The sequence below is a fragment of the Talpa europaea genome, assembly GCF_964194135.1.
Source record: "Talpa europaea genome assembly, chromosome: 15".
NCBI lineage: Eukaryota > Metazoa > Chordata > Mammalia > Eulipotyphla > Talpidae > Talpa > Talpa europaea.
This window is the reverse complement of record NC_140083.1, coordinates 29,013,088-29,036,609: the sequence shown is the minus strand read 5'-3', so window position 1 is coordinate 29,036,609 and position 23,522 is coordinate 29,013,088. Positions and strand designations below refer to the sequence as shown.

The window sequence follows — 23,522 nt, the reverse complement described above, 5'->3', positions numbered from 1 at the left end:
TTAAAGAATGAAACTGTGAGTTTAATGTAGTGACATGGAAGTCATGGAAATACTCAGATTTTTTTTTTTCAGTTGATATTGATGGTGAAGAGGACAATGCATTAATTTTTGCTTCTCAGATTTTACTTGAAATATTATGAAGCCGATTGCTAAGTGAAAGAATATATGCTTCTCATTATGGAAAGAGAACATTTGAACTGTCATGCTTTTTAAGAAATGGGTAAAGGAGAAGAGTCCTTGTAAAAGAAAAAGAAAATGGACTTGAATTATTGGTGGGCAAATTGAGTGAGTTTATTGGCATGCCACTCTATGAAAGATATATTCAAAAGGTCAGAGGGTACATGATATTCAAACACCAAGATGTCAAACCATTGTGTGATTGAATAAAACTCTTGTTTTTTCCAAATAACAGCTTTTCATCTATAGGGGAGGTGGGGCAGCAGTCAAGTTTTGAGAGAATAAAGTGTGTGAGCTTGATACAAAACTATAGGCAACAAGGAGCATATTTTCTCATAATAAATTGGAAACCACATATGAACCTTACAACTACATTGATTTTGGCAAAGTCCATTGGCATCTCTAGATTTTGTTATTCTTTTCCCGCTTCTATACTAGGAATCTTGGTACTTCTTTAAAATCGTGAAGCAAAAAGAATTGAGGTGACTTCAGTCCCTAAAGGGAAGTACATTATTTTACTGTCATCCATCTTGATAATATTTGTGTTGTTTGAAGAAGATAGAAGAAAACATAGCAGTGAGACTTCAGGTAGATCTCTTGTTCTTGGGTCAACAAAGAGGCTGAGTAGTTCACCAAAGATTTTTCTTCGTTAGGGATGCTTTTATTTTTCAATTTAAATTTTAAATTAAGATCATATTTTATTGAAAAACATTTGTTTTTATTTTTCAATTTGCCCTGTAATTATTATTACAGTTGTGCCTAGCTGTTTCAGTGCCCAATGTAGTTAGAAATAGAATGCATGATCTAAAAACAGTAATGCATACAACTGTGAAAAACAAATGTTCTAGGAGCCTGAAAAGCCCCCAAGATATGAAACTTTTTTCCCTTTTTAACCAATTACTTTTATGGGCCTGTGTATTTCTATCACAGGCCAGTGTAATGGAGTAAAATTAAACTTAGGAAACATGTCACCAGCCTAAAAAAAAAAAAATCATCCTTTGACTAAAATACCCTCTGCTTGGCAGCAAAGCAAGCAGATTAGCTGGCAGCAGGGCTCCAAGTGACCCATCCTACCCTGATTCCACCCTCTCCCCCATGTTTCCTTGTAACTGTGTGTGTGAGAAGTGATTCTCCATTCAGCATCAACCCATGGCCATCACAGGGTGTGTGAAATCTGTTTGAGGGCAATGAGTCTTACCATATCTTTCAGAACACTACTTTCAGACTCCTTAGTTAACTCAGAAATCAGATTTTTGTTTTGTTGTATTTAATGAAGAACCCACTATAGATCAATTCTTCAAGACATGGGTGAAATAATGCTTTCTTGTGTGTTTTTGATCAAAGGTTTTGATTTAATTTAAAGCACAGTCATTCTGCTTATAAAGTATTTATTGATCTTTGAAACATGGTATATTGTGTATTTTTTAATATTTTAAATATTGTGTTTTTTGTTCAAAAATTTTGATTAAAATTTAATAAGAACTGTAATTCAGTAATGCCCAGAAATCTTCATTAGTAGTTACTCAGTTTGTTTTTAAAGAGTTTAACTCTAGTTTCAAAATTGCATAGTCCTATTTTTTTTGAAAAACATATTATTTACTTAAAACATTCTATCGAGGACTAAAGGTCAGCAATAAATTATTAGACAGAAATGAAATATTTTGATCACTTGGTTTTCAAAATAACATTTACATTAAAAGATCAAAAAAGAAGAATTTGATAAAAATGACTCTTATTTCACACACATTTTTTTTTCATTTTTAACTTTTTTGAGAGAGATCTTTCTATCATATAAGTCAAACAAACATTCCAGAAGTTATCATAAGCTTTTACAAAGATTGAATTTTTGTGAGATGAAACAGTACTATTTAAAATAGTTTTAATGATATCACACAGGCTTAATTTTAAAATTAGTGATGATTTTTTATTTCAAGGGGTACATTGCATTATTTCATAGTGTGTTCCTAATCTAAGATCATGGTGTATGTTATGTTATCATAATTTTCTAATTAATTTGTTCTTTATACATGTTTATACATGCTCCAATTGCATTTCATGTACTCATAGTTTTCTTATAAGTTTGTGCTTTCTTTCCATGTTCAAAGAATCTCTTTAATTCAATTTCTCTGTTTCTCCTCATACAGTCTGGCAGCCAGATATGCAACTCAGTCTAATCACAGTGGAATTGCAACCAGTCAAAAAAAGCCTACTAGGTCAGTTAATATCTCTAATTTATTGCTTATTAGTGATAATAAGGTAAATGCCCCATGATATTTTGTCCTACCATTCTAATTTTTTTCAAAAATAAAACACATCTGGATGAAAATTTTGGAAGATGAAACTCTTCCAAGCAAATTTTCTTATACAGTCCTGCAGATAAGCATGTTTGTGTTAGATCGTTAATGGATTTTGATTTCTACTGTAGTTTCATTGTATATCTAGTGCTAGGATTGGGCTAAAGTTTAGGTTGTAACCTAGAGAAAGTGAAGAAAAAAATGACCTTGAAGACCCCGTTTTTTCCATCTGAGAGTATCTGGAATTTATACAAATTTGCATTTGCTTTTTGAGATGGGCCTGTATTAACTGTGCACATTTTGCAGCAGACTGAGAAATTGGCAGATTTTTGTGGGGAAGTTAATACTAGGTCAGCCTGAACTCTTCTTTTATCTGAAATGGTCTAAACTTTTTCTTTCTTATGACATATGCATTTTAAAGACAGTGTTATAATACATTTTGTACTGTTTGGAAAATGCTGGTATACAAATATGAGTTGAAAGTGTTTGATATTTTTCTTAATGTTAAGTTGTTGAAGACAAGATGATAGTACGGAGTAGCTAAGAGAATTCACAGCAAATGTGTTTTGTACCCCCTGATTCTTATGTGCTTATATGTGCCACCTCACTGGGGAAATACCTCAGGGTGGTTAATACTCATTACAATGTTGACCACGAGGACTGCTTACTTATGGTGCCTTAACTTAAGGTATGTACTTTTCCCCTTGCCTTGGTTTTCTACGTTATGTTCATTTCCGTAATAATTCAGATGATTCTGGAGAGACAAATTAAAGGGCATTTAATTAAAAATTAGAAGAAATGATATAAATTAGCATGTGCAGAGAACAGTGACCTGCCATGTACAGTAAGCACATTTTATTACCACTTCTAAGTCTGATGCACGTAAAATATATTTTAAGTGCTTTGATCTAATAGGACATCTCCCTTTTTGGCTTCACTTTTATTTCTCCTTTTTATTACTTTGATGAATGATCTGGAGTTCTGGCTGCCTGTCAAATTAGGGTAATGAGAAGAGCAAATGGATTTTTTAATCTGTTTTAAGTTGTTCTGAGAACTAAAGATCATTTGCCTTATGGGTCACAGTAAAGATTAAAATGCATTTTAATTGCTTTTTTAGAAGGAGGTCAAGTTTCATTGCAAGCAGGGCAAGTTTTGTGACAAAATTTGTTTATACATGTGAGTTTGGAATGAACTTCCTGAGTCTATGACTGTGTCTACAGGAATAGTTCTCAGATGTGCTATGATCGGGACATTTGGCCAAGTTAATTATTTGAGTTCTTTCTTTAAAGTGTAATTACTGATACTTTAAATTCCTGTTGTCTGTGGTTATTGTGCTATACTTACAAGCTCTCTAGCTCCATTAGAGGAAAAGTTAAATGCTGGAATCCTTTGGAAAAGAGTCTAATCTTGTGCATGATAACAGATGAGGGAACTCTTTATTAGCCATATGTATTTACACTCCAAAATGCAATCAACATTTTGAAATTAACAATTCCAAGAAATAAACCTCTGTTTTAAAACTGGCATTTGTGTTTTCCTGATACTCATTTGATTTTTGCCATACTCATTACTATTTTAAAAGTATTTGTTATTTAAGAGTTTGATTTTTGAATAATTTGGAAATAATATTAAGTAGTATTATAAAGGTGAGTTAAAATTTGAACATTACACAACAACTGAATGAAAGTGTAATATATTGGGCACCTCCATAAAAAACATTCCTTTGTTAAAGAAATTTTGTAAAAGAGAACAGTAAAACATTCAGCACTGTATTTACATGTTTGAGAGTATTGTTCATTTACTTTTTAGTGTTTCTTTTAAAATAGAAACTCTCAGAGCAGTACATAGTGATATTCACATGGTGGCAGCAAATCCTACTCTAGATGCTGTAACCTTTAAAATCATGTTTTTTAAAATGTCAAAATGCTAACATTAGTTCTCAATTTCTAATTTTTAATTTATGTGTATTGAGTTTATTAGCAATATGTAATATACATTAGTTGTATTTAAAAAAAGAATGATTTTACCTTTAGGCATCATTCATAAAATAACTGATACCTGAAACTTGAATGTAGAAGATGCTAAAAGAATGAAATAAATGATCTGGATTGATTTTGATTATAGTGCAAATAAGATAACCAAAGATTATTATCTGTTCCACTTTCTTGGTTTTAAAATAGTCCGCATCTACTTCTTTTTTTTTTTTTTTTATAAATTTTATTGTTATATTCCCCATACAATTGCAGCCCCCCATTCTGACCCCAATCCCTCCCCTCCCGCCCCCGCCCCCCTAAAAGTGTCTCTGGTTCATAGTTTTTTGTTGATTTTGATTTTCACTTTCTTATAGTTATTCATTTTCCTGGTCCCTTATTTAAGTTTTCTAGATTCCTGCTATGAGTGAGACCATCCGGTATTTTTCTTTTTCTTTTTGGCTTATTTCGCTGAGCATGATCCCTTCTTAAGTCCAGTCTTTCATACACAAAGAGTAGCTGAAGCTCCTGTCACAATGGGTGCATTTGAAATCGTGCTAACACAGTGTGTCACCTTCTGAGATATGCATCTTTTATTGTTATATTGCCTCTGTGATCATTTGATCACATTTGTCATGCCAACTAAATACGAGGTGCTTACTTTAGACAAGAAGAATATTTTTTGTCTGTATATTGCAGATCAGTCAAATCTGAACTAATTCATGATTTTGATCCCCACACCATGTTCTGGGGGAGCTAACCAGTTTAGGTTTTCAGTTAGCATTTACTGTTTCCAATTCGTTCAGTCACCTTGTTTTCTTCTTGTCATTAATATACAGGTTGGCAGGATAAAAACAAATATCCTTTCATTGAAAAGAAAAACTTAACTACTGCAGATAGATGAGTATTAATATACCTAGAATGTAGTAAAGTGCTATTATTTCCTTTGCTTTTCATGTAATTGTTATAATACTCTTTAAGTTGAAGTGTCTTTTCACAGGTCTGTGGTAAGTATGGCTTTTTAAATTCAGGGTTACTTTATTTCTAATAGTTCCACAGTATTAGTATATTTTGGGGGAATATTTATTGAAAAGTGAAATGAGAGCTGAAGATACTCAACCCTTGTTTTTAACTATTTGTTGCTTAAGCCATCATTTCCTGGTAATTTTAGAACATCATATATTGATTTGTTTGTGATTGACTCTTCTCTGCTCAGAACCTCCTGCTCCTATCTTTGTATAACATACAATAATGATGTAATTTTTCTTATACTATTTCAGGCTTCCAGGGCCCTCTAGGGTGCCAGCTGCAGGCAGCAGCAGCAAAGTCCAAGGAGCCTCTAATTTAAATAGGAGAAGTCAGAGCTTTAACAGCATTGACAAAAACAAGCCTCCAAATTATGCAAATGGCAATGAAAAAGGTAAGTGTTCCACTATTGCATCATTATGGCATAAGTCTAGCATATGAGTCTGGTAAATTATATACTAAATCTAATATTTGTGCAGCGTTAAAGCTTTTGGAATTGAAATATTATCAGTGGAGTTTTCTCTTTTTTTCTAATCATCCACTCCTGAATTCCAGCTTTCTTTAGGACTCTTCTTATCTGAAGAACATATATAGGAAATAAACTCATTTATTTTAAAATGGTGTATTATATACCCAAATACAAAATCTGGTTCTCAAAAAGTGTTCCTCCCCTGTGCATATAAGTAGCACCTTCTGTTGTCTTCTCTAGTTTCATAAAAATTATCCTGAAATCTTAAAGCTGTATTCAATTTGTTTGAATCCTTAACAGTTAACATAAATGCCATAAGTGTTTTGGGAACTTTAAGGTTGGAATATCAGAAATTGAGACATAATTGTGAGGCTATTTAATCTTTGAAAGAAGTAGGACACACAAACATTATGACCTTAGTTTTCCCTAAAGAGAGACATCATTCATGTTCTCTTATTGTTTTCTAGGAACACACTTACATGGTTGTAGGTAATATGAGTGTGTGAAGAGTACCATTTCAGTGGTACTTTAAATTTCTCTTCACAGTATTCAGAAATGACAAATATACTTAGTAGAAATGTTGGTGAATTTGGTTTGACTAATTCAAACAGATAGAAACTGTTTTGTTCCCATCAGATCATTTCATATTGCTTCATACAAATAATCTGATTAGATAAGTTTCTCTTATTCAGACATGACTGGACAGGGGTAATTATGAATAAAACATCCTCCTAAAAATTTCCCACCTTTTAAAGCAAATAAGAAAGTCTATAAACACCTGAATGCAGATCAGTATGTCTTGATCTCAGTAAATACTCCCAGTTCTTTTTTTTAAAGATGTATTTATTTATGCATACAAGAACTGGGGTACAGTCCAGAGGTGCGGGGGTTAACAGAATTCACCAGAGACAGAGTGGGGAGCAGAACACGCAGATCTACTGAAGTACACTGCTGAGGGGAGCAGTAGGCCAGGCAGGAAAGGTGAGTAGCTCTCTGGCTGGCCAGGGATCTAATTCATGCTGCAGTGGTTGAGGATAGCTTCGCAGTGCTGCGCGAAGCTCCCTTGCGCCACCAGGGAGTCCCCATTTTCCCAATTCTTGAGTTGAATGAAAAAAAAGAAAACTGCAGTGTATATTTGAAAGTTAGGAGTTTATATTTAAAATGTGGTGCACGGGTGCATTGGGGAAGGAAATTCTATGGGGACTACACCTGAGGGAGTGGGGGAAGCAAATATTCTTTAAAAATGAACAATGATGCAAAACATAAAATTAATTAATTAATTAAAAAATAAAATGTGGAATAAATTTAATATCCTAAGAAATCTTACTTTTCACTGGAAGAAGGGAGGTAACAATTCTTCAGAACATTCTCTCTTCTTTTGGAACCTTCCTATTAAGTGTCATACAGGTTCTGCATGTGCCATAAATTCAGTATGCTTTGACACAGAGATGTGTGAGAGATGAAATGGAATGCTCAATGTTGAAATTAGCTTCTTGATAACACAGCTATATAATATTTTTTGCAAAAAATTACTAATAAAGAGAACTTTGCCTGAGAAATGTTTTAGATGATCTAATACTTTGACATCATAAGGTATTTGATTTTTTCTGTCATGTGAAATACTTTTCTTCATTTCTGGTATAAAAAATAATAACCCCAAAGTAGGCAGCATTCATATTTTTCCACTGCCGTAGGCCTCTCCTGTATATATAGGAAGTAGCACAAAATTAAAAAGTATTGTAGCAATATATACAATCACCACAAGGTGGAGACAGATGACGTACATTATCATTTTGACCCTAGAAGCAGATTTCCTTCTGTCCATATCTACAGCCAAAGACAAGAGTTATCAGAATAAATTAGCTAGCACTTCAATTCCAATGAACTAAAAATCTTCAAACATTTCAAATGTGTGACATCACATTCCCAAATATTTATAATACATTAAATGTAGGCATTAAATGTTTGTAACCTGCCAATGATAACTTAAGCATGAATTGCATCACATGATTTAGTAGTCATCTGGAATTCCTTTTACATGATGCACAGCATTTTCTGTTAACATGTGGTTCCAACTTTATGTCAATACATCTCATATCAATGTTTGTAAATGAATCTTTGTGTCATACTATTTTATATTTCCAAAAACATTCTCTTAGATTATAAGAGCAAACAAAACAATGATAAATATTACATATCAAGCAATTTATAATTTATGCCTTAGTCTTTCTAGTGGTTTATCTCTTTGGGCGTTTTTTTTGTTTGTTTGTTTGTTTTTGTCAAGGATCTTTCATTTAAACTTTTTGACGTGGGTGGCAGTATAACATATCAAAATATAAAATTTCATTTGCTCACAAGTTGATCTCTGTTACAGAGGCCTGGCCAAGTAAACTGAAATTAAATAGCAATTTGTAATGGTTACAGTATTATAATGACAGAATTCAGAAAGTACTGACAAGGATTCTAATTATAGTTGCTATTCCTTTTTAATTATTGTGGCATTTAAATTTTATAAATTAAGACACTTCATTTGAAGGATTAACCAAATTATCTGTAATGTGCTTCCTGGATATTTTTAAGTGGAAATATGCTTTCTCCTTACTTTATCAAGCATTAGGTGATGAATCATATGAATCAATTGAAGAATTTCTAGAATTTGTAATAGTAAGTTTTCATTTACAAAACAATTTAATTTCTCTATTTAAAAACATACTGTCGAAAACACAGTAGGTTTTCAAGAATTGTAAAAATAAGTTACATGAAAATTTTCTGACTTATGAGAGGAAATCAGCTGGAAATCACAAACTGCATTTCAAAAGATAAATCTAATATTTTAACAATAGTGCAATTCAAAAAGAATAGTGTGTTCATATTGCTATTTCTCCAAATGACTTATGCTCTCAGTGATCTGTCATAGATTATCACTTGCAAAGAGGCTGAAATGGAAATGATGTTATAATAGACAACAATGTCATTCTGCCATTCTGTTGAATGGAATATGGGAAAACATTTCAGAACAAATGGTAAAATGAAAATAGAATTGTTTGGAGAGAAGTAATTCTTTTGAGAGTCTAAGTTTCTTTTCTTGATTATCTGCTCTTCAAAAGCTGTCAATGAATAGTATGTTGTGATATAGTATGTTAATAGTGTGTGTAATAGTATGTTATCAATTTGCACTTAAACATCCTCTGAGAATAGTCCACATAGTTATATGCTTTAAAGAAAAGCAAGTAATTGTTCATGGAAAACAGGTTCTTATGAAAATGATGCCTTGCTGCATGTGAACATATGGTTCATATGTCTGGAGCAAATTATCTTAAAAAATCATTCTTGTTTTATATTATCCAGGTAATAAATATTAAAAAGGCTAAGCAATTGAGCATTATTAGGAATGGTAAATATCCCTAGCTTTATTTGGAATTTAGTTTTTGAATTATTATCTGTAAATACTTCTTACCTGATAGAGGTCATTAGAAGAGTTGTTTTTAGATGTTGCTAGGAAACATGCCACAGCACCAAAGGGCATGCAACCATCTTTTTATTGTCTCTCCCATGTGATTCTCATGTTATGCCTGTACATAACTAAAGATATTGCCTTTCTGATTTCCTGGATCTAATGATGTTTCTTCAGTGTGAAGTTAATTTACATTCAGCATGGTTAATAGGATCATTGCCAAGTATTTTAACAATGTTTCAGTTCAACATTTTTAAAACTCTAAGGTTTAATGCAAATTTTGCATTAGAATTGGAATTTTAATTGCTGAAGCATAGATATCTAGTTCTTAAGTATTTTATTTTTTCAATTACTCTGAAATTACCTTAAAATCAAAGAACTGTACTATTTATTTTTCTGGCCATCCTAATAGGTTTTACTTATAATATTACTTTATTGTTGATTTAATTATGTGTTCCTCTATAACTTTTTGCTTTATTTCTCAAATATTTAAACCAGCCTAAAATATAATGTTGACATGATAATTTTAGGTTTATCTTAGAGGTTTTCATGAGGTAATAGAATTAAATACATGCCATGTGATACGGACTTGGGTGTAGATGTTGTTTGCCCATATATGCGTGTTCACATATTGAAGTCAAAATACATTATATGTGCCTATACATAAATTATATACTTCATAAAAAATTGGCTGGTGAATAGAAACTTCCCTAAACTTTTCAGTATTCCACAGAGTGTCACTCTAAGATTGCAAATGGTACAATGTGAGCTTGTAACCAGAACCCTGTAATTCCATTCCGTGTTTCTGTTGAATCATCATAAACTCAGTGATATGAGGTATTTCACAAACAAATTTCTATGGAAGACAATGTGGTGACATGAAAAGGAAGAGACCAATTGGTAACAGGAAATATTTGGATTTGAATGCTACTCTTTTTTTCCCCCACTTCTTTAAATGTTAAAGGAATATTTTGATATATTATTATGAGATGACAGTCTAAATTATTTTCAAATAAATTGCCATGGTCATATTACTTAATTATTTCCTTCCTCCAGCAATGATCTGAAATCCTGAAATTGTCCTACATGCAGCAAGCACCCTATATATCACTGAATACAATGCCTGCTACACAGTGAATACTTCAGAAATACTGGTGCTCTTTTCATCATTGTTGTTTATATTGTGTATTTCTGAGTTGAAAGCTGGCATGCTTTCACCTGCATGATAGCATATTATTCATTGAGGTTGAATAAATAAATAGGTTGAGGATGTTACCTATTTCCTTTCAGAGGCTAAAAGAGGCTGTTGGCAACACGGTGCTAAGCTCTAATGCTAGCTGAAGTTCCATAGAAATGTGTTTATTTAAACTCACATGCACCTGGTGTGACTGCCACATTCACCTCGTATATTAATTATGGAACTAAATTGCCATTTCATTTTTCCCAGGTAATCAGTGTTATTCCCTTCCTTCCTTCCTTCCTTTCTTCCTTCCTTCCTTCCTTCCTTCCTTCCTTCCTTCCTTCCTTCCTTCCTTCCTTCCTTCCTTCCTTCCTTCCTTCCTTTCTCTTTCTCTTTCTCTTTCTCTTTCTCTTTCTCTTTCTCTTTCTCTTTCTCTTTCTCTTTCTCTTTCTCTTTCTCTTTCTCTTTCTCTTTCTCTTTCTCTTTTTCTTTTTCTTTCTCTTTTTCTTTTCTTGTAAGGTGGAATAGCTAAAAATTAACCTTGGGAATTCAGGTATTTTCTAAACAGGCATTAAATCTTTTCTTACCTCAACTCAGAAGGTTGGTACAAGGAGGATGTCCAAAGAGAAAGTATATAGTTTTCTGAGTACACAGTATCTCTGTTGGAGGTTTTCCCCATTTGTGTTCTGTTCATTGATGAAGAAATAAAACAATGCTTCATGGATACCTAATTAAATTAATTTCAATCTTGTGACAAACGTGTATCTTTCTGGAAAGCAATACCAGCAGAATTTCTGGGTATGCAACAAATATGGAAAAGAGATAGTCAGAACCTCCAGATTGGATGTCAGATAAATTCAAGTTCCATTTTGACTTTGTCTTTTCTAAGTTTTACTATATGTGTGATTTGAAACCAGTATACTTACTCTTTCTGAGATTAAGTCTTCTCATTTCTCACAAAAGCAACCATAACTGTATAGCAGATTTTTAGTGGTTTACATGAGAGACCGCTTTTAAAGAAATTTAAATGTTATTCCACATATTAAAGTACTTGGTTATGCAAGTAAGCAGTTGATAAGTAATACTATTTCAGTTGTGGAAAAGTTGGTGATGGTGGATGTGGATGAAGAAGGGGAAGAAAGGAGAAGAGGCATTAGAAATTTCTCTTTGGGGTTCAGAACAAGAAGCATGGCTGTAGGTAGAGATAGCCCTGCAAATACAAGATACCGATCCTCTGCTAGAATGCCTCATATTAGTGCACTAGACATCTGCTCTATTCCCCATTCCCAGATAACAAGTCATTCATAGTCAGGGAGGGTCATCAACATTCAGTAATATATCAGTGCAACCAGGCTACTTAATATTTATATAAATGGCAAAGGCTGTAGAAATTGTGGCAGCACCATCTGTAGGAAGTACAAGTGCTACCATTTTAGGTGCTGTGATTGTGCAACCTTTATTGTGAGGATCCAAAGAGACTCATTATTCCAATATCTTCCTGATGTGTAGCAACCTTTGTTTTGTCCTCTTTTTTTAATATTAAATTTTATTTTTATATTCCCCCATACAATTGCAAATGCCCCATTCTGACCCCAATCCTTCCCCTCCCGCCCCCCACCCCCCAAAAAGTGTCTCTGGTTCATAGTTTTTTGTTGATTTTGATTTTCACTTTCTTATATTCATTTTCCTGGTCCCTTATTTAAGTTTTCTAGATTCCTGCTATGAGTGAGACCATCCGGTATTTTTCTTTTTCTTTTTGGCTTATTTCGCTGAGCATGATCCCTTCCAGCGCCATCCATGTTGCTGCAAATTGCATGTGTTTATCTTTTTTGAATGCTGAGTAATATTCCATGGTGTATATGTACCACATCTTCTTGATCCAGTCATCTATTTTTGGGCATTTGGGCTGTTTCCAAAGCTTAGCTATTGTAAACAGTGCTGCTATAGACATAGGGGTGCAGGTGCTCTTTGGAATTGATGTTTCTGTGTCCTTTGGGTAAATACCTAGGAGTGGAATTGCTGGATCATATGGAAGCTCTATGTTTAGTAGGTCCAGAAATCTCCACACAGCTCTCCATAGTGGTTGGACCAGTTTGCACTCCCACCAACAGTGCAGGAGAGTTCCTTTTTCTCCACACCCTCGCCAACATTTGTTGTTGCTAGTTTTTTTAATATGTGCCATTCTCACTGGTGTGAGATGATATCTCATGGTAGTTTTGATTTGCATTTCCCTGATTACAAGTGATGTTGAACATTTTTTCATATGTCTGTTGGCCATTTGCATTTCCTCTTCAGAGAAGTTTCTTTTTAGCTCTTCTGCCCATTTTTTGACTGGATTATTTTCTTTGTTGTTGCTGAGTCTCATCAGCTCTTTGCAGATTTTTGTGATCAGTCCTTTATCATTAGTGGTGGGTGCAAAAATGTTCTCCCAGTTGGTGGGGTTTCTCTTTGTTTTTGTTATTGTCTCTTTTGCTGTGCAGAAGCTCTTTAATTTGATGTAGTCCCATCTGTTTATCTTTGTCTTCACTATCACTGCTTTGGGTGATGTGTCTGTAAAGATGTCTTTGATGTGCAAATCCCGTAGTGTTTCGCCTATATTTCCTTCTATGTATTTTATGGTTTCAGGTCTTATGTCTAGTTCTTTAATCCATTTTGAGTTTTGTCCTCTTAATGAAAGCTGAACTTCATTGCTGCTCTACAGAGACAGGCTGGGGACAGATTAGGAGGTGAGCTTAGAGAAGTGTCTTATATATGTGAAATGGTCCGAGGAAGATTTTACAGCTGTTGCTGTCACTGTGGGTTGGAGGTGGAAGTCATAATTTGAAGTCCCTCCTGTCTCATTTTTGGGTGTGTGTTATTGAAATTCTTCTCCTCTACTTGAATTCTTATAGTAGTCTATTCAACTAATGTCAGTGTACTTAAAAGAGCACCCTGATTGGTTCTTTTCTACCTCTTCCCTTATCCTCACCAAAGCCCCAAGGCACACAGGGATAGGGGTTCCCTGACTCTTAACCTAGTTATAGTTATAGGAAAATATATATTAAATAGATGGCCAAAATGATGAATTAAAGGGCATTAGGAAGTGATCTCTAACCACCAATTGCCAAACATCTAGATGAATTTGGAGTTGGCGTAGATTCTGAAATCTGCACTCTAATATTCTAATATCTAATTCTAATATTCTAATATTCTAATATCTATAATCTTATATTCAGAGTCTATAATATTAATTTTATAGCAGTACAGCTATGAAACATTGAACCAATTTAGCTAATTTGGAACTGCCATAAAAACAAATCTTTAAAGCTGATAATGTCATCAATTGCCATTATTCTGAGTCTGTTCAACCTTTGCTAACTCAAAACATGGCCTGTGACCAGCAACAATGACATCATCTGAAAACTGGTTAGAAATGCAGAATCTCAGAATCTCCTGCAAATCTGCTGAATCATAATGTGATGTGCATTTAGTAGGATCCCCAAGTAAATTATATGCATGTTAAAGTTTGAAAACCGCTATTTAAACACAGCAAATGTCAAACATTCTAAGGCAATTACAAAGGTTGGGCTGTAGAGTCATAGAATGTGCACTCAAATCCTAGCTTCCCTGCAAGCCATGCACCACTGAGTAGTTTGTTTGGGCTCTCAAATGACATTTTCCTCAAATGTGAATTGGAAATAGGCCCTCCTACCTCACCAGGTTATGTGAACACTAACTTGATATAATGCAGTTAATGAACTTTCAATGCAGTGTCCGTTGACATTATTTTTATAGAAATTATTATTTTCATTGTAGCAGTAAAGCATTGTAAAAACAATACTTTCATTGGAAAATAGGAAATACCACAAATAACTCTTGAGATTAGTATAGAAAGTGAAAAGGTCATCATGTTCTTCACAATACTCACAGTTTGGTTTTTGAAGTACTATGTTTCTCTCCTATTCTGTATTCTAACATACACACACACATACATATATATACTTTTTAATATATATATGTACACTTAACAATGTAAATAAGTAGAATAAAATTTCACAATGTTTCTCCTGGCTTCAGTGTCTATATGTCTCTGTTAGCTCATCAGTCCTGATCTTATTGACTCCTGCACTACCCTCTCTGCAACTCTGATCTCTATCATTTTTTACTACCTCACCTTCATTTGACATTTAATATGTATCATCCATCTTTTATGAGTCTGACTTCTTTCCTCTGAGTAGATGGTAAGGTACATTGGAATATCTTTCATAGTCACTCATTAAATCTTATAACAGATGTTGTGCCTACCTTCGTGTCCTGTAGGTTGTAGGAATTGAATAGCATTGATTAATATCACTAGAAGTGGAAAAAAAAGAGTCAGATGTATGGACAAAAATCAGTGAAATAGTGAGGTCACTGTGTGAAATGCATCCGCATGTACACAATTCACTGAACTTAAGAAAATTAATTTTGTTTAGAGGTGTTTTTAGTTTCCAGTAAAATCAATTAAGAAATAAAGTTACCTGGTGTAATTTTATTAAAGACATTAGTTAGACAGGTACTACTTACTAGATTTCTGTGTTCAAGGAATAATATTATAATTCATGAACCATTGAACATTTAAGAAACAGGTTAATATAGTGGTTGATAGAATTAACTTAGAAACACAGATATGTTCAATTCTTAGTAATTTTCATCATATGCTTTAAAATATAAATATACTATGTAAGCATTTTACATTTTCAGTGAACTTCTACCTCTGAGTTTTTATATATTCTATGTAATTTTATCCAGTTGAGATGAGAAAATTTAGAAAGACAGTGAAAATAAGAAGTCAATATTGGTATACCAATTTGTTTAAGAACACTTTAATAAAAAATGCATTTGTCTATACTACTATTGCCAATATGAAATTCACAAATCTAAGATGTTATTTTTGGCATACTTAAAAAAAAAAAAAAAAGCAAATCTTGGGCCTCCCCGGTGGCACAGCGGTTGAGTGCTGGGTTACAAAGCTGCCCGCGGCCTCTGCAGTGCCGGTTCGATCCCCAGCTGCTTCCCGGCCACTGGAGGAGGGTCCCACATGGTGCTCAGACCTCTCCTGCCGCCCGCTGCTCCCCTCAGCAGTGTACTTCGGCCCTTCTGCCTGCTCTGCTCCCCGCTCTGGCTCTGGTGAATTCTCTCACCCTCCCGCGCTTCTGACTGTACCCATTGCTTGTATAAATAAATAAATAAATACATACATAAAAAACATTTCTCTAAAAAAAAAAAATGCAAACCCTGAATAAGACAAAAATTCAATTAACTAGTGCCTTCCTGGTGGTTCAGGGGGTTGAGATGCAATCTATGAAGCTGTCTGCAGCCTATGCAGCACGATTTCAATCCCTGGCTGGCCAGGGAGCTACCCAAATGGCACAGCAGACCTCTCCTGGCTTGCCCCCTGCTTCCCTCAGCAGTGTATTTCAGTCAGTCTGCCTATTCTGTTCCCCACTATGTCTCTGGTGAACCCTCTCACCCCCACACCTCTGGCCTGTATGCCAGTTCTTGTATGCATAAATAAATCTTTAAAAAAATTAGTTAACTATTTAATCTCTTTCCTATAATTTCCTTTTTTTGTATGTTACTTTCCTCTTCTGAAAAACAGGTAAGATTAGTTTTCTGTTCCAATGGACTTAATTATATATTATTTGTCATATAATTTGGCATCTTTGAAGAAAATCCTTAAAAGTAAATGTATTTTAATTTTATATTTATGAATATTAATAAAATTTAATGAACTCCAATTCATGAATATTACATAAAAGATGTCCTTTATAAAATATTTCCATTGGGCATTTTATCAAAAATAAAATCTATTTGTCAATATTATTTTTAAAAAATACCAAATGGAACCACTGTTACATAGATATCTAATTTAATCATTTATCATTCCACCCCTAAAAATAACCAGTGTGAGGAAGGAGGTATTTATGGTCACTGTAACTAATGATTTATGACCTGACCAGAATTATATAGTTCCCAGTATTGGTATAATTCTTTTAATGTCAAACTCAGTTCTTTTTTATTCTATAATATGCTTTAAAAATCTCATTTTCATCCAGTTTTTTGTGGTCATAAATATGACTTGTAATCAGGCCTTAATCAGTGCAGGAAAATTCATATCATAATGAGACATCTGAGGGGAACATAAGCAAACAGTAACACAATGTTAAGTACTTACGTGGTGTAAGTTTTTATTTTTCTATAGACACCAAAGTATCTTGATTTTGTATTAGAATTTAAAATCCATTCAGGTCACTACAGGAGGCTTTATGTGTGCTAGTTAGAAGCGCAAGCTCTGATATCAATTCAAATGTAGGCTTTGTGACTTTGAAGGTGTTATATAGTCTGTCTCAGTTTTTTAATTTGTAAAAGGTAATGATAGTATTAATTCATAGGGTTGTTATAGGGATTAAATATATATGGTATTTATATATTTTAGTAGATTATCTGATGTGTATACAACCCTAAATTTGAATGTTTCATTTTTATACAAATAAACAATAAAACAAATACTAAAGCATCATTCCTAAGTACATTTAATCTGAAAACATTACATAAGCTCCCTATAGGTTAAAGCAATTTCTTAATGTTCATCATACAATTTATTTTTTTAAAGTTCTTTTAATTTATGCATACAAGTACTGGGGTGTAGGCCAGAGATGCAGGGGATGAGAGGATTCACCAAATACAGGGTGGAAAGCAGAACAGGTGGACTGACTGAAATATACAGCTGAAGGGAGCAGCGAGCAAGACAGGAGGGGTCTGCTGCGCCGTGTGGCTTTGCTCCCTGGCGGGAATCGAAGTGCTGCAGTGGCTGCAGACAGCTTCTTATTGCTGAGGGTTAAGCCCTTGTGCCACCAGGCAGGCCCTCATCATACAAATTATTATTATGGGACAACGTGGACTATTTTACTGCTATGAGCAGCAGTAGTGGTTGGAAAAAATAGAATTGCTTACAGGAAGGATAAGTGCTTGTTCATCTTCAGATATTAATGACTACCAAAGTTATTTGAGTAAGAATAATTTTAGACAGGACTAAAAAGCAAGTTTTTTTTTTCTTCTGAAAAATCAATGCTTCACAGATGCTGAATTTCTGATATAGGGTACAGAAAGAACCCCATCTCCGAAATGAGTGATACTGCATAGCTTGTCTATTTTCAGGTCAGAGGAGAGATATGTCTATGTAACTGTACTTAGAAGTACTCTCTGATGAGATATAATGATTGTACTAATCAGAATTATCTTTATTTTGTTTTCTTAACAATGTCCAGATTCCTCCAAAGGACCTCAACCATCTTCAGGTGTAAATGGTAACATGCAGCCCCCTGGCATCGCAGGGCAGCCCCCTGCCTCTGCCATCCCTTCTCCCAGTGCCAGCAAGCCCTGGCGCAGCAAGTCCATGAATGTCAAGCACAGCGCCACCTCTACCATGCTAACGGTAAAGCAGTCCAGCCCAGCCACCTCTCCCACTCCGCCTGCAGACAGACTGAAGCCCCCTGTCTCAGAAGGGGTCAAACCAGCTCCCTCGGGGCAGAAATCCATGCTTGAAAAATTCAAGCTGGTCAATGCCCGGACTGCTTTACGTCCTCCGCAGTCTCCCAGTTCAGGACCCAATGATGGTGGGAAGGATGATGATGCTTTTTCTGAATCTGGCGAAACGGAAGGATTTAACAGTGGTCTGAATAGTGGTGGCTCAACAAACAGCAGCCCCAAAGTGTCACCTAAGTTAGCCCCTCCAAAAGCTGGAAGCAAAAATCTCAGCAATAAAAAGTCTTTGCTACAGCCAAAGGAAAAAGATGAAAAGAACAGGGACAAAAATAAAGCTTGCACTGAAAAAGCAGTCAAAGATGAGAAGGATCAGGTGACAGAGACAGCTCCAAAAAAGACTTCTAAAATTGCAAGCTTGATCCCAAAGGGCAGCAAAACAACAGCAGCCAAAAAGGAAAGTTTAATCCCATCTTCCAGCGGGATTCCAAAACCTGGCTCGAAGGCGCCAGCAGCAAAGCAAACCATTTCACCTGGCAGCACAGCAAGCAAAGAGTCTGAAAAATACAGGACTACCAAAGGCAGCCCTTCCCAGTCCTTACCTAAGCCCATAATCTCCGAGAAAGCAAGCACATCTAATTGCCCTGGTCCTTCGGAAGGAAGGGAAGCCAGCCAAGCTTCTCCCTCTGGTTCCTGTGCTGTACAGGTGGCACAGGGCACCGGGCAGAGTGCTGGCAATGGTGCTGTTCAACTCCCTCAACAGCAGCAACACAGCCACCCGAATACAGCCACAGTGGCTCCATTCATTTATAGGTAAGGTGACCTCTATTCAGCCACAGTGTGAACATTTGCAGTGTTGCATACAGAGTATAATAAGGGAGACTGTTAGAGAGGCATTTCACCTGGTCATTTTGAAACAGTGTTTCATTCAAAGACAGAGGTATGTAGAATTAAACTTTTCCAGAGAACATATCCACCACATTCTTGTCTTCTCCCCCATGCTCCTATTTAAAAATTTGAGACTTTCAAAGTTAACCTACTTGTTACTGAAGGCAAAATTGAACCCTGATGCCTTGATTTTTTTCCTGCGTCTATTACTGTCACTACTACTGCTATGAGTATTAGCCTTTAATACAGATCTCAGTTTTATAGTTTAGTGATATTTTTGTGAAAGTATCCTATAACAGTTAAAGGGTCAGGCTGTGAAATCAAAACAGATGTGAATTTAATGCCCAGCTCTGCCAGCTACATGACGTGGCACAGGTTAGTTGATGTCTTTTACTCTCATTTTCTTCATCTGTCAAACAGCAATAATAGTATCTGCCTTATAAAATTGGGAAGAATTGCAGAGGTGATGTGTTTAAAATGTTTACTATATATCCTAGCACACTGCAAATGTTCATTACGTGTAGTTTTTAAGGCTTTGCTTCCTCAGCACAAAATTTGTGTTACTTTTCCACAGGCAAAAGTTTCTAGGCAGAAGTAATAATCTATGTAGCTATTTATTGTATTTGTACTTTATTAGTTTTTGTATCATATTTATTTTTAGCATTTTATTTTACAGGATTAAAATATATGCTATATTTTAAATTATATACCCTACTATGCAGTTACAAAACTAATACATTTACACTATTTTTCTATGGTTTGTGTGAATCAATTAGAAATATGTCAGTCACTGCTGTGTCCCAGTGAAGAGAATTCCAGGGAGGAGTGATGTCTGTCCTTTTGGGCAGAAAATTGTTGTTCAACAATAGGAAAGAAATGTTCTTAACAGGTGGAAGGTCCTGCTATAATTCAAAGATGGGCCAAGATTATATTGTTTAGCTATATATTGAATATATTAAGTATGTTTTTAAGTAAAGCAAATAATTACAATGATTCATTCCCCTTTAGTGAATGTTGGTTTTTTTTTTTTTTAAGATTTATTTTTATTTATTTATACAAGCACTGGGTACAGTCAGAAGCGCGGGAGGGTGAGAGAATTCACCAGAGCCAGAGCAGGGAGCAGAGCAGGCAGAAGGACCGAAGTACACTGCTGAGGGGAGCAGCAGGCGCCAGGAGAGGTCTGCGAGCCATGTGGGACCCTCCTCCAGTGGCGGGGGAGCAGCCGGGTATTGAACCGGCGCTGCAGAGGCTGCGTGCGGGCAGCTTCGCAACCCAGCGCTCAACCGCTATGCCACCGGGGAGGCCCTAGTGAATGCTTTTTTTTTTTTTTTTTGGAGGGGGTGGCTTTATATACTCAGCAAAATAAATGTTCCTGGGACACCTCATTTAAGCCTACTATTCTGACTTTGGTAGCAATAATTCATTTAAAGTGTGTATTTGGATCAGATGGAAATCTGTATTTCCTTCCAATTCTAGGGTCCCTATTTGACAAAGCAGAAATTAAGGTATCAAAAAATCATAATACACATTACAAAAATAAGTTTTAAATATGTCATACTAAGGACACCTGTGGATTTCAAAATAAATTCTGTAAAACATCAGTCATTTTAAGTCATCACAAATAGATTTCACAGGAAAGTGCAAATCTAAGCAAAAGAATGTGTCTGCCAGTTAGCAGGCTTCTTTCCATAAATAGCAACTGGCTTTTAGAAAGGCAGCATACAATGGATATGAAATTAGTGGTTGCCTTTTGAAAATGTAGAACTTTTAACTATAATAAAGCGGAAACAGCTAAGTTTATAGGTTAAAGTGTGGATCAGCTATGTGATATTGACAAGTTCCTGAAACTCTTAGAGGTTTTGTTTCCCTCTTTAAAATGAAGATTATAAAAGTGAGATAATGTAACCATATAATTAAAAAAATACAACTGTAGAGTGAGCTTGTTCCCCCAGTGGTTTTGTGGTGTTTAGACTATAGCCCCCAAAGCCAACTAGCCTGAGTTGGAATCTCTGTTGTCAATGATTAGTCATGTGACCCAGGTAGGTAACATATTTAAGTCTCTGAGTCTCAAATTCCTTATCTATAAAATGGGGATTATAATAACAAACGCTGCCTTTAAAAGGATATTTTGATGATGAAATGCCTTAATACTTATATAAGACTTACAAATGTAACCACCACATTAGTAAATGACATTCCCTAAATTTCAGTTTCTAATTATGAAAGTGTGGTTGGCACAAATGGTTATTTTAAAGGCTAATAAATCAGTCCTTATAACATTTTTAGCACAGAGTCGGGTTGGAACTTAATGATTTATAAATGTCAGTAATTATTTTTTATTGTCAGTAATATAAGGTAGTTGAAAATGAACCATCTAATAAGAAATTTCACTTCTTAGTCTACACATGAGGCAATAATTGTTTGAAGTCTTTTATTAATTCAGAATAATTTCATAAATTATTAAGTAAAGACTCTCAGGGTACAGTGGTCAATATTCAAGACTTTTTAGCTGTCGGCGAAAGATATTCACATTAAGGGTAATGTGGTTTGGATTATGTGACACATAATATAATATAATATGTGACACATATAATCCACTCCCATTTAAGAAGCCTTCCTACAAAATCCCTGATGGACTTCTATGGAGTTGCTAATCATTTGATAACATAATAGTTTACTCTTTTATAATGAATGATAATAGCATTTCTTAAGAGTTCTTTTAGTGCAAGCCTCTTAAGTTAGCAGATTTAAGTGCATTCTATCATTTAAATTTTATCATAAAGCCAAAGGGATATAATGCCTATTTTACACAGATGATGAAGCAGAGATTTCATGTCAGAAAAGTGATACTGTCTTATAGTCACAGGTAATAAATAATAGTTAACATGCCCTTCTTTGCCTACCACTTCTTTCTGTATGTACAGAAAATTCTGGCTAGGAAAATGTCAGCAGTAGATTTGCAGAGTTTTCAGTCAGAATCCATTTATAATGGGACATGCTTCATTGATTTTCTGTAGTATAAATTTTAAATGCATATGTGTGTAAATATATATTTAATATCTAAGGCTAACTAGACTCTGAAATGGGAAGATAGGTGGCTGATGATTTTTCCCATTTTCACAGTACAATTTTAGGGAATGCTAGGTTATGAATTGTTCCTTCTAGATCTCTAATATATGCTTCATAATATTCTTTCTTGCAAATTGAATGTTCAGAGTCCTATTTGACGTTGAGTTCTGGAATTTAATGAATCTCATATTAATCAGACTTCCTATAAATGCAAGAATATTCTATATTAAGTTTTTAAGCTCATTTATCACTAGAATGTGGTAATAACAGTTTTGAATTTGTTACATCTTCATCCATTTATCAAGTAGATATAATTGAAATCAAAGATAAAAAAATTGAGAAATATTTTAGTCAGTGTGAGAAGTTCCCAAAATTAGACTTGTCTGTCTAAGAATATAGCTACCTTCCTAAGCATTAAGACAACTACAGGAGATATTTGAGAAGTGGAGATGAATGGTACAGGAAAGGCAATGCGAAGCTGAAGCAACCATGTGAATAGCACAAACCAAATATATATAAGATGGTAGGCAAGTAGGTCAGTTTTCCTGGAAAATGAAGGTCAGTTGGAACCTGAGTGTAATAGAAATTCTTTTTTTTTTTTAATTTTTATTTATTTTTGCATAGAAGAACTAGGGTGTAGGCCAGAGGTGCAGTGGCGGTAAGAGGATTCACCCGAGACTGAGTCAGGAGCAGAAAAGGTGGGTTCACTGAAATACATGGATAAGGGGAGTAGTAGGGGAGACAGGAGAGGTCTGCTGTGCCATTTGTGAATTAGCTTCCTGGCCAGGTATCAAACTCAGGCCATAGCAGTGATAGTGCTGAGACTTAACCCCTAGACCACCAGGGAGGTCCTGATTATAGTAGAAATTCTTGAATGTCAGGAACTTGGACTCTGTGGGTGACTCTGTGTGTGTGTGTGTGTGTGTGTGTCACAAGCATGATGAGGAAAATGTCTTTGGTGCATAAAAATGGATTGTTGGTGGAAGAGGTAAGTGCGGGAGAAAACATGTTCATTGGCTCAAAGGAGGAGAAATCGCCTGAATTTCAGCAGTCGACTTGACAAGACTTGCACCCGAGGTTGTAATTATAAGAGAAAGAAAAAGGAGACAAGTCTAGGTTAGAAAAAAAGCCTATTTTCATTGTTCCACATTTTTCTTGATGTCTGCTCTTTATGCTGTATTCTTTAAACTTGTTTTCCTTGCCTAAAGTTCAAAAATTGTTATTTGAAATCCTTTGTACCTTCAAAAGTGCCTGCCCTCTTCCCATATGCAATTTTGCTACTATCTTTTTTGCATTTATTACTTTAGAGCCACATTCCTCATGCTTGCAAATAAATGTGAAGTACAATAGTGAAGTAATTTGTTCGTTAAGGCTAACAGAAAGACCTGTTCCTTTTCCCTAAACCACAGTCATTTTAACAGGTCTGAATCAACTTCAGTGTAGCTAGCAATCAAATTTATAACTTACTATTTTTGAGGTCTATATTTTTTAC

The 23,522-nt window shown here is 34.9% G+C and overlaps 1 protein-coding gene across 3 annotated transcripts in view; it reads left to right on the top strand.

Annotated features, from left to right (window-relative positions):
* Nucleotides 1–23,522, top strand: part of NAV3 (neuron navigator 3) — a gene marked incomplete at both ends in the record, with an annotated part of 285,289 nt that overhangs the window by 110,315 nt on the left and 151,452 nt on the right. For all 3 annotated transcript variants that reach the window (XM_084254829.1, XM_084254828.1, XM_084254827.1), the window contains 3 exons: nt 2,322–2,390; nt 5,722–5,861; nt 17,860–18,886. In XM_084254829.1, coding sequence (XP_084110955.1) covers nt 2,322–2,390; nt 5,722–5,861; nt 17,860–18,886 — 1,236 coding nt within the window. The remainder of the gene's footprint in view (nt 1–2,321; nt 2,391–5,721; nt 5,862–17,859; nt 18,887–23,522) is intronic.